The 12,544-nt window shown below is 40.6% G+C and overlaps 1 protein-coding gene across 2 annotated transcripts in view; it reads left to right on the top strand.

Moving 5' to 3' along the window:
* Positions 1 to 8,471: 8,471 nt before the first annotated feature.
* lrrc30a (leucine rich repeat containing 30a) overlaps positions 8,472 to 12,544 on the top strand; it is a 327,751-nt gene continuing 323,678 nt past the window's right edge. The window contains exon 1 of one of the 2 annotated variants that reach the window (XR_010901394.1): positions 8,472 to 10,025. Coding sequence is in view for 1 of the 2 variants with exons in the window: in XM_067434766.1 (XP_067290867.1) it covers positions 8,575 to 9,453 (879 nt within the window). In the remaining variant the exon portion in view is untranslated. Of the gene's footprint in view, positions 10,390 to 12,544 lie in introns of those variants that run through there. The other variant, XM_067434766.1, reaches the window with a different exon arrangement.

Here is a 12,544-nt window from a genome sequence, read left to right as displayed (position 1 = left end):
TTCTTAATGTAAGAATTTTTAGATATTTTGACTAGAAACGAGACAAAAATACTGAGTAAGAAAAGCCTTTTTTGCGGTGTGACTGTAAATGCTAATGTTATTTTCATTTGTTGCATCTTTACGCTACTGAAGCCATTGAGGAAGGTCGAATATGAAGCGATCTCAAACGTTATGACCCTCATGAGCATCATCTGTGCTCTTCTGTGTGTGTGTGTGTGTGTGTGTGTGTGTGTGTGTTTTGCTGCCCTCTTCTGGACATCTGCATGTGTTGCCATCTGACCGCACAGGAACTCTTGAAGCTGGACCTCATTTAAAGCTACACTGAGTAACAATTTTAGTTTATTCTTCGCTAAAAACACTTAGTTCTTTCACAAATATATGTGCTCATTAATGTATATTTACTTCTTTCAAGTAATAAAGTATTCTGGTAAGTTTATAATATGCCGTTGAAAACACATACGGGTGAGGGGTTCGAACCCAGCATTTTTTAGCGTGTATGTAAGAGCTCATTCTGTGGTCCTGTGAAAAACATGGCTGTATAACATGGAAACAATATAAAAATGGCTATAACTTTAAGTCTAACAGACTTAAAAAATTGTCGCCAAGACTGCCTTTAAGGACATTTTCATATCTTGAAAAATGCGGCCGGCGAATGAGTTTTGAATCCTCTAATCATGTGGTGTTTCACAAACACAATATTCATATCATTTGTTAGATCTCCTCATACTGAACAACTTTGCCTCAAAAACCACAGCTGTCAATCAAATCGTTCATTAAAGCTCCCCTGTGTGATATTTCCCCATCTAGCGGTGTAAAGGTTTATGACCATCCACTGAATATTAGTCTCTGTTCCTCTCAATTCTGATTTCGTTTTAACTCATACGGTGGCTGATTTAGTCCAAGATTAACACGGCAATCCCCCTCTTCACATTGGACACGGTGCCAGCGAGTGTTAAAACGTGAAAGGCGAAGCTTGAATTTACGGGTATGTCCCTCTGTGGCTACTGTACTTTCAAGATGGAGGAGCAACATGGCGGCCGGCAGTCGAACCCCTCACCCGTATGTGTTTCCAACGGCATATTATAAACGTACCAGAATACTTTATTACTTGAAAGAAGTAAATATACATTAATGAGCACATATATTTTTGAAAGAACTAAGTGTTTTAAGCTAAAAATAAACTAAAAAAGTTACACAGCATAGCTTTAAATAGCCGCAATTATGTAAAAAAACTACTTTTGCGAACTAGTCCTGGGTTTTTTCCGCTGGACCTCCATAAAACAACTGCAGTACAATTCTCAGAACTCTAGGTCAATAATAATAATACAATTATTATTATTATTATTATTATTATTATTATTATTATTATTATTATTATTATTATTATTATTATTATTATTATAAATAAAAACTCAAAATGAAGAGAGTTTTTGCTTAAAATAAGATAAATAATCTGCCAATGGGGTGAGATAAATAATCTTGTTTTCTGTTTGAATTAAGATTATTTTTCTCACCCCATTGGCAGATTATTTATCTTATTTTAAGCAGAAACTCTCTTCATTTAGAGTTTTTCCCCAAAACAAGACAATTACTTTTGCTTGCCTAGTAAATGTTTCTTAATGTAAGAATTTTTAGATGTTTGGACGAAACAAGACAGAAATACTGAGGAAGAAGAGCATTTAGTGCAGTGTAAACTTAGATGCGCACACGTTACATTTAATTCTGAAGAAACATGCAGTTTTAAGGAGATCTGACTAAAGGTGGCACTATAACTATAAAAAGCTTTAAAACCAAATATTTCCTATGGTAAATTGCAAGTATTTGTAATAAAAGGTCTTTTCCTTCTTCTATAATTGAAGTGGTCACATGCTTGCTGAAAAACATATATTTTTAACCATGTGGCCTTAAACCGCTTGAAGGCCAATATTTGCTATATTTATTATTATTGATTACTCCTGCTGCGTTAGAGGAGCAGAGCTTTAGTAAAATAAGGAGTTATTTTGATCTACATTATCTAGCTAATAATAAAGCTGCACATTAATCTCCATGCGTTATTTGGCTGATGTTCCTGGTCAGTGTAAGAGTTTGTCCAGCAGGGGTCAGTGACGGCTGATAAACGGACTGAGACTTTCTCTTATTTTGTGCTTCAGTGTTTAGCAGCCCTGAGAGAACTCCTCAGAGGTTGTGACTGCTCCAGCACAGAGACTCATTTACAGAAGTGTGCTCATGGCCAGTCGTTCACATTCTGAAGAAAAGAGTCTCTAATGAATGATAAACGTCCTACATGTGTAGGTCTGTGAGCATCACTGCAGCAGGATCTGGCTCTGATTAGGCCGGGAAGTTCATTTGCTCTCGGAGTAGCGTTGGGCTCTGGCCCCTGAGCAGTTATCAGATGAATCTGATCAGTTTCGGCCCTGTGTGTCCTCATCAGGTCGGCTTCAGTTTAAATCCCAAACTCTGAAGCACAGACCTATCTGTCTGTCTGTCTGTCTGTCTGTCTATCTATCTATCCATATTGGCAAAATTATTGGGACACCCCTCCAAATCTTTGTCTTCAGCTTCCATTCCTGACATTTCCTCACTACTAAATATTCCACGCTCAACTGTTAGTGGGATTATAACAAAGTGGAAGCCATTGGGAACAACAGCAACTCAGCCACGAAGTGTTAAATCCCAGAGCGGGGTCAGCGCATGCTGAGGGTCACAGTGCGCAGAAGTCACCAACTTTCTGCAGAGTCAACAGCTCCAGACCTCCAGACTTCTGTGGCCTTCAGATGAGCTCAAGAACAGCGGAGAGAGCTTCATGGAATGGGTTTCCATGGCCGAGCAGCTCATCCAAGCCTTACATCACCAAGAGCAATGCAAAGCGTGGGATGCAGTGGAGTAAAGCAGCCGCCACTGGACTCTAGAGCAGTGAGACGTGTTCTCTGAGCGACCAATCACGCTTCAGTCTGACAATCCCATGGACGAGTCTGGGTTTGGCCGTCGCCAGGAGAACGGGACTTGCCTGACTGCATTGTGCCAAGTGTAATGTTTGGTGGAGGGGGGATTATGGCCTGGGGTTGTTTTTCAGGGCTCGACCTCTTTGTTCCAGTGAAAGGAACTCTTAATGCTTCACCAAGACATTTTGGACAATTTCACGCTCCTGACTTTGTGGGATCAGTTTGTGGACGGCCCCTTCCTGTCCCAGCATGACTGCGCTCCAGTGCACAAAGCGTCGCTCCATAAAGACATGGATGAGGAGTTTGGTGAGGAGGAACTGGACTGGCCTGCACAGAGTCCTGAGCTCAACCCGATAGAACAGCTTTGGGATGAATTAGAGCGGAGACTGAGAGCCAGGCCTTCTCGTCCAACATCAGTGCCTGACCTCACAAATGAGCTTCTAGAAGAATGGGCAAAAATCCCCATAAACACACTCCTAAACCTTGAGGAAAGCCTTCCCAGAAGAGCTGGAGCTGTTAGAGAGGGGGGGCCGACTCCAGATTAAACCCCACGGGTTAACAATGGGGAGCTCATGTGTGTGTGAAGGCGTCACAATGTAGTGTGTGTGTGTGTGTTGTTGTTGTGCTGCAGGTCTCGTGTCAGCGGTTTGGTTCCATTATATTCTCGTCTGCTCTATATTTCTTGGCGTGTAACTGCATTAGTTCTTCTGCCACGCACAGACATTACAAATGGCATCTTTATAGTGTGTAATAGAGTGTATCCTCCCCATCGATTCATCATCCTCAGCCACTTCATCTCCCATTTTATCTCCCTTTACTCTCACACTTCCATTTTGCGCTCTCGCTGCTGCGGAAGAACTCGATGAAGAAATTATAGCTGCGATATTAAACTGTCTCTGGTGAACACTTGCATCTATTATACAGCGCCTGCAAATCACACACACACACACACACAGCTGAATGGAAACAGGCACCATTTCACATTATCAAGAGACGCTCATATCTCAAACGCTCATTCTCAGTTAGTTAGCAACCATATTAAACTCCATTCAGTCACTGAAGAATGAAGAAATTACTTTTTAAATCACAAATATTGACACGGAAATAGCATTGAGATTAGATGCATACACTGCAAAAAATGCTCTTCTTACTCAGTATTTTTGTCTTGTTTCTCGTCCAAACATCTAAACATTCTTAAAACAAGAAGCATTTACTAGACAAGCAAAAGTAATTGTCTTGTTTTGGGAAAAATAACTCAAAATGAAGAGAGTTTTTGCTTAAAATAAGATAAATAATCTGCCAATGGGGTGAGAAAAATAATCTTGTTTTCTGTTTGAATTAAGATTATTTTTCTAACCCCATTGGCAGATTATTTATCTTATTTTAAGCAAAAACTCTCTTCATTTTGAGTTATTTTTAAGAAAACAAGAATAAATATCTTATGTCGTTTTACTGATCTTGTAAATGCATCTTGATTTAAGAATTGTTAGATATTTAGACGGGAAACGAGACAGAATGGCTGAGGAAGAAGAGCATATTTTGCAGTGAGTGTGTGGTTTCAGCTCAAATCCCCCAGATCATTTATTATATCTTGTCAAACTGTTTTGTGTGTGTCCCTTTAAATGCAAATGAGCTGCTACTCCCCGCCCCCCTTGTCTAGTAAATATTTCTTAATGTAATTTTTTTAGATGTTTGGAAGAGAAAGTAGACAAAAACACTAAGTGAGAAAAGCATTTTTTTCAGTGTGCTTAGATTTTTTTTATTATATAAACTTTTAACATGATTTTGCCTGAAGTGGACGCGGTTACTTCCCCTGTAAATGAGCACGGCGGCCGCTCTGCTTGCATTATCTCTGTAAGTCTGAGTGAAGTGATAGAATGAGAAGGTCAAGTCTTCAGAGTTTATTTGTGTCAGCTGGGCTCTGTGAGGTCAGGGTTAGGGATAAATTGAGGCTCTAGGTCAAAGGATCCTTCAAGACTTTACACACTGTAAAAGTGTTGTTTTTTAATGGTTTAACTTAAAAAAGTTCCTGCGTTACATTTCCCATTTCATTGATGCTCTAAAATAACTAAAATTTAAATAAAAACTACATTGTAAACATTTTTTGTTGGTTTAACTTAAAAAAGTAAGTAACCTGGTTGCCTTAATTTTGAGTTTATTGAAATTTAAACTTTGAGTTGATACAATGAAGGAAATTTGTTTAATAAATAGAAACTCAAAATATTATTGTATCTGAACCACATAAACAATCTGATAAATCATGAAAATAGCACAATTTGGCTCCGTCATCACAAATAAAACACACACACTTACCCAATTTGCTTACAAAATCTGTTAATAATATTTTAATAAAGGTTGTCGAATCTCAAAAAAATGTCATTGTATTAACTCAACATTTTAAGGCAACCAGGGAACTTTTTTTCTAAATAGTTTTTTACAGTGTAGAGTCAAACTTAAATTATAAATACTGAAAATATACACCAATCAGACATAACATTATGACCTTATATTGTGCTGACCCGTCTCTGATGGACTCCTCTAGACCCCTGAAGGCGTGCTGTGGTATCCGGCACCAAGATGTTAGCAGCAGATCCTTTAAGTCCTGTAAGTTGCGAGGTGGGGCCTCCATGGATCTGCCTTGTTTGTTCAGCTCATCCCACAGATGCTCGATTGGATTGAGATCTGGGGAATTTGTTGGTGTTTTCAAACTGCTCTGTGTATTCTGACAGCTTTCTATCAGAACCAGCATTAACTTCTGGAGCAGTTTGAGCTCCAGTAGCTCGTCTGTTTGATCGGACCCCACGGGCCAGCCTTCGCTCCCCACGGTCATCAATGAGCCTTGGCCGCCCATGACCCTGTGGCCGGTTCTCCACTGGTCCTTCCTTGGAGCACTTTTGATAGATACTGACCACTGCAGACCGGGATGTCAGGGATCAGCCGCACATTTTTCTCTAATTCTTACTCGGCTTCACTACTCTTACTCAAGAGTGGAGGCAGGGGCGTGTCTATGCTAAAGAGCCAATCAGCAGCAGGCATGGGCGGGGCTTCACTACTCTTACGCAGGAGTGGAAGGAAAGTAGCCTGACAAGCTGGAGCCACATCCAGATGTTTGGTCTGGAAACTCCCCATTGACGGCTCAATCCGAGGGGCGGATAAACGGCTGTCTGTCAAACTCCCTCTGCACGCGATAGGATAGCGCTACACCAACCAGAGCAACGAAGGTGAAGCAGAGCTGACAGATTAAACATTCACCGTATCCGGTCGGCTAAACTCGAACACATCTTCCCTTCTTCAGAATGACTTCAGTGCCGTTCTTTGTTCTTTTCTCAGAGAAAAGCTGAACTCAAGTCTTCCAGAGTCGCGGTCAAAGCTGATTCGACAGACCGCCGTTCGCCAGTTTCTGTGTTTACTAGAAGCACGCAAACGCAACTCGGCCGTCGTCATTATGGCCCCGCCCACCGACTCTATACACGATGTGATTGGCCCAGCAAGAGTTTGGGGAATACAGCTCAGAAGGGTATTGAGAGTTGCTAGACGACACTCGCGGGCAGATTAGATTTGCTGCCGCTAGGGTGCGTCTAGATTTCTAGGCTAGCGGGAAATTATGGAAATTATAAAAAAAATAAAGTATTGAGTGTATTTTTACCATTATAGGCTGGTTGTTTACACACATCTGTGCTCAATCACCTTATAAAAGTGAATTTTGCATAATAGGTCCTCTTTAAAACTCGATATGCTTCAATCCTCAAATGCCTTTATATAGTTTGCTAAATGGATTCCACACCCTGGGAGTAACGTTACACTGTAAAAAATATTTAAAAAAATAGGTTACCTGGTTGCCTTAAAATGTAAGTTAATACAATGAAAAATTTTTGAGGTTCGATAACCTTTATTAAAATATTATTAAACGATTTTGTAAGTATATTGGGTAAGTGTGTGTGTTTTATCTGTGATGACGCAGCCAAATTGTGCTATTTTCATGATTTATCACATTGTTTATGTGGTTCAGACACAATAATATTTAGAGTTTCTATTTATTAAACAAATTTCCTTCATTGTATCAACTCAAATTTTTAATTTCAATAAACTCAAACTACTAAGGCAACCACGAAACTTACTTTTACTTTAAAGTTAAACCAACAATTTTTTTCGAGCAGGTGGTGAGATGTGAACACACACTAAACTATCAATGACGGATCATCCACACGATACGGTTCTTCTTGAGAGATTTCCGCTTGAGTAAATTAGATACACACACTTTAGCCACTCAATCTATTTCTATTCAGGGTGAACGCCACAGATTTCCGATTATTTGGCAGCGATGGCCTCCGACAGATGTCCCACTTAATACTGAACCACGACACCATTTATAACCCTTTTAATCCACATCTGTGGCTATTTAACACAGTGAGAAATGAGGAGGAAAGTTCCAGGCTTCAGCTGAACCTTAGCTCTAAATAACACGGACGCTTCACTACGGCTTCTGACGAGTGTTTGCCTGCGTGAAATGAAGCTCAGGATAGAAATCTTTTTAAGCCACGGGAATTTGATCTATAAATAGGGCAGGCGTTTGTGTCAAAGCACATCCGTTCGTGCCGATAAAGAAACTGGCAGTGTCTTAAGTGTCTAAGTAATGAATTTGGGCTTTTCTTTATTAGTATTTTTGTCTTGATTCTAAAATCAAAAAATCTTACATTAAGAAACATTTACTAGACAAGCAAAACAAGTTGTCTTGTTTTGGGAAAAATATCTAAATGAAGAGAGTTTTAGCTTCAAACAGGCAAAATGATCTGCCAATGGGGTGAGAAGAAATAATCTGATTTCTGTTTGGAAACAAGAAACAAGATTTCAATCAGAAATCAGATTATTTTTCTCACCCCATTGGCAGATCATTTTGCCTGTTTTAAGCAAAAACTCACTTCATTTTATTTATTTTCAACAAGACAAGGTTGTCGTTTTACTTATCTAGTAAAAGCATTTTATTTTAAGAATATTTAGATGTTTGGACTGGAAACAAGACAAAAATACTGAGTAAGAAGAGCAGTTTTTGCAGTGTATCCCATTGGCAGATTATTTATCTTATTTTAAGCAAAAACTCTCTTCATTTTGAGTTATTTTCCCCAAAACAAGACAATAATTTTTTACTTGTCTAGTAAATGTTTCTAAATTTAAGATTTTTTAGATGTTTAGACTAGAAACAAGACAAAAATACTGAGTGAGAAAAGCATTTTTGCAGTGTAATGGTTTTGGAGGCTAACTTTATCATACACAGTTGTCAAGTTTATAAGTTGGACTTCATGCATGACTTTATTTTGGGTCACGGGTGGCACGAAAGGTCGACGCCATCATATTTCACCCCAGAAATGTCCACAATCAAGGATAGGATCGCCGACCGCTCATGCACAAGTGACAGGAGCAACTGGACAAGAGGGTCATGAAACTCAGCCAAAATATGTTTTGGTCTCCGGACTGAGGCGTGTTTTGCTCAGGGAATGTCCTTTGCACGTCTTGTCTTTGGTTTATCTCAAGCAGATGAGAAGGAGAACCAAAATGTCTCCGGACTGAGGCGTGTTTTGCTCAGGAAATGTCCTTTTTTCACGTCTTCTCTTTGGTTAATACGAGTCTCTAGCAGATGAGAACAGAAATGGGTGGGAAGAAATCGAAAAGCGTGGCGGATGACGAGCCGAAAAAGAGCTCGTGTCCTGATGAAAGCCTTCCGAAAGCCGAGCGGATACGCAAACTCATGACCACACATTTCGGATACAGCGTGCTCAGCCTGGCTCGCCTCGGCATTCGGGATCCTCCGGAGGAGTTATGGGAGCTGAAGGAACTGCAGAAGCTCAATCTTTCGCTTAACTCGCTGCGAGCCGTGCCTTCCGCTTTGGGTTCGCTCCAGAATTTGGTGGTGTTGAACCTATGGGGGAACCAGCTGAGCTATCTCCCGCCTGAAATCGGCCGACTCCGACACCTAAAAGTGCTTTTTGCGTATCGCAACCGTCTAACCGAGATTCCCGACGAGCTGAGCTTCTGCACCAAACTGGAAGTGTTGAGTCTCGCCAACAACCAACTTTCCGGACTCCCACAATCTCTCTCATCCCTCGACGGACTCAAAAAGCTCAACCTAAGCCACAATCTCATCACACACATCCCTTCCTGCATCTACGCCATGAAGAGCCTGGTGTTCCTTCAGCTCGCCTGCAACCGTTTGGAAAATATCGCGGATCAAATTCAGGCTCTAACCGACTTAAAGATCCTAATTGTTGAGGGCAACCGCATCCACTCGCTTCCCAAAATGCTCTGCTGTCTGACCAAGCTGGAGCTCCTGAATGTGGATTTCAACGACATCCAGAATGTTCCTGCGGAGATGCACCGGCTGCGGCGGCTGGAGAAATTGGCCTGCCATCCGCTGGATAAAGGACTTCATATCATGCACAATCCTCTGCTCAAACCCATCAAAGAGGTTTTGGATGGAGGTCTGCAAGCGCTCTACGGGTATCTGAAGGCCACGTGACCTCCATCACTGCCTGAAAGGGTTAGTTCACCTAATGTCATTCATCTTCACACACAGTTTAAGATATTTTATATTTAGTCCGAGAGCGTATGCAAGTGTATGCACACTATACTGTCCATGTCCAGAAAGGGAATAAAAACATCATCACAGTAGTCCATATGAGACATCAGTGGGTTAATTAGAGTCTCTTGAAGCATCCAAAATACATTTGGGTCCAAAACAACAAAAACTACGACTTTATTCAGCATTGGCTTCTCTTCCGCGTTTGTGTTCAATCCTCAAATAAAGATTCAAACGGTTATGAGTCAGTGAATCGATTCATGATTCGGATCGCCAATGTCTCGTGATTTCAGCAGTTTGACACGCGATCCGAGACTCTAATTAACCCACTGATGTCTCATATGGACTACTGTGATGATGTTTTTATTCCCTTTCTGGACATGGACAGTATAGTGTGCATACACTTGCATACGCTCTCGGACTAAATATAAAATATCTTAAACTGTGTGTGAAGATGAGCGGAGGTCTTACGGGTGTGGAGCGACATTAGGGAGAGGAGTTAATGACAGAAGGTTCATCTTTGGGTGAACTAACCCTTTAACTCTATCCCCGCCAAACGTTCTGTGTTTTCTCTGTTAGACTCTAGGGGGCGCTGTTACACATCTCCTGAATGAGTCCTGAATCTCCTGATCAAAACGTGATTGTATGTAATCATATGCATATGAAAAATAACGTGATTATCGATATTAAACAGCATATAAATCAGAACTATCTAATGTCAGGACTGAAGCATTAGAGCTGTTGATGGACTCGATCGGTGTTTATCTGGAGTCAGTCTTTCACACACACCTGATTTTCTCAGCTTTTTGTTCAAAATGTTGCCTTTTTTATGAAACTTACCCCATATTCAAGTGTTGATAAAAAGTTTTTTTCTCAGTCGCTTTGGTGCATTTCTCAAAACAATTTGTACAAATACCAGAACACCACGGATAACCTGCAAAAGCCACACACTTCCTCAAAATCCTTCGTTCATCTCTCAGAAGGAAATATCTGTGTCGATGAACATGTCAGTGCCATCAGAATGACGAGTCCGTGTGTACGGATAAGACTGTCAGATTGTTCAGCCATGTTGTCAATATAACTCTGGAGGGATGATCTGATGGAAACTACGGCTAAAGTTTTGATGACAATTGTTGTCAATTGTAAGTAACATCTTAGTGTGTGTGTGTGTGTGTGTGTGTGTGTGTGTGTGTGTGTGTGTGTGTGTGTGTGTGTGTGTGTGTGTGTGTGTGTGTGTGTGTGTGTGTGTGTGATGGGTAGGTTTAGGGTCAGTGTAAGGGGATAGAAAATACGGTTTGTACAGTATAAAAACCATTACGCCTATGGAGAGTCCCCATATGTCACAAAAACAAACGTGTGTGTGTGTGTGTTTGGTCTGTGTGTGTGTGTCTCTCTGTGTGTGTGTGTGTGTGTGTGTGTGTGTGTTTGGTCTGTGTGTGTGTGTCTCTGTGTGTGTGTGTGTGTGTGTGTGTGTGTGTGTGTGTTTGGTCTGTGTGTGTGTGTCTCTGTGTGTGTGTGTGTGTGTGTGTGTGTGTGTGTGTGTGTGTGTGTGTGTGTGTGTGTGCTGCTGTAGATAACACTCACCTTGAGCTGCTCTATAATGGCTGTTCTCAGTATGAAAGCATAAAGGCAGATTTCGGCCTGATGTGTGTGTGTGTGTGTGTGTGTGAATCGCTGACCTTCTCTCGGGTCACTGCCGGAGATGCTTTTGGCTCTGCACTCTTTTATTTTCCTCTTCTCTTTCTTCTCGTTCTTCTTGGATGCTGATTAAACTACTTCATCTTTGTCACGTTCATCCTGGGTCTTGGACGCTGTGGAGTCGGAGCTGCTCTCCTTGTGTTCCTCTGCGTCTTCAGGATCATTTTACCAGCAGAAATACACTCCAAACACACAGATTTATTCAGCTGAAGCCATGGGCGGACAAACTACACAACTCCATTACTAGAGTAACAGCACTGCTGGTCAAATATTACTCCGGTACAAATGAAAGTTGTAAACAGATCTTTACTGGAGTAAAAGTACAGAAGTATTTGTTTTCTAAAGTACTTAAGTATCAAAAGTAAATGTCCTTCTTTATGTCGCCGCATTATTGTATTATAGTTGTATAAATGCACATTATGCCATCATGGTTTAAGCCAGTCAGTGACGCTCCATCTGACACACTAGCAGACGACTAACTTAAACTCATTTAAATACTTGTAGAAAAGTTACAAAGCTGCTGTCACTTTAAGGCCGAATGCACGGATCCAATACACTGATACACATCTGATATTCTCACACTGTTCACCTTCACTGAAGACAGAATCAACTTTGTTTATGTCAATCCTCCACTAAATGAGCATTTGGACATCCGTCTTCTTCCGTCATTTTGCTCTAAACTATAAATCAGTGTTTAATAAATGCTGTGAAATCATTGAACTTCACGAGACTCTACAAGAGTGATTCCTGAAAGGCTTTCTGCAAAAACCCAAACACCTTTTAAAGAAGAAAAAAATCAGCACTGACTTTCAAAGCGGCGACAGAAACGACTTTCCACTTCGAGGACCTTGATAGAAATGTAGTGGAGTAAAGAGGACGATATTTGTCTTTCAGATGGAGTGAAGTTAAAGTCAGAAGTTTACAGAAAAAATAATACTCCAGTAAAGCACAGAGACTCAAACAGTGAACTTCAGTACAGGACTCGAGGAGATGAGCTGAGGGACTGCCCAGATCTGCTGATGATGATTTTCATTCATTGGTTCAATAAAAAAAAATTCAATTCAACAACTTTAAAAGGGGCATTAAGAAGGCATCGTAGAGTAACACACAATTACTAAACATAAAAAAAATCATACAATAAACAAATAACACAATGTGCACAAGTGCAAATACATTAAAACAAGTTCAGTCATATCACTGATCCGGCCCTTCATAGATCAGACACATTTAACTGATGTTCACTTCACCTAATTAAATTAAGTTGTGTCGAAATGTGTTCCATCAGCCTAATATATTTAAAACCTGAGTTTCTTTGCGTTAAAACTGCATGAAA

The sequence above is a fragment of the Pseudorasbora parva genome, chromosome 24 (genome assembly GCF_024679245.1).
Source record: "Pseudorasbora parva isolate DD20220531a chromosome 24, ASM2467924v1, whole genome shotgun sequence".
NCBI lineage: Eukaryota > Metazoa > Chordata > Actinopteri > Cypriniformes > Gobionidae > Pseudorasbora > Pseudorasbora parva.
The sequence above is the reverse complement of the archived record's forward strand: the minus strand, read 5'-3'. Positions and strand labels throughout refer to the sequence as shown.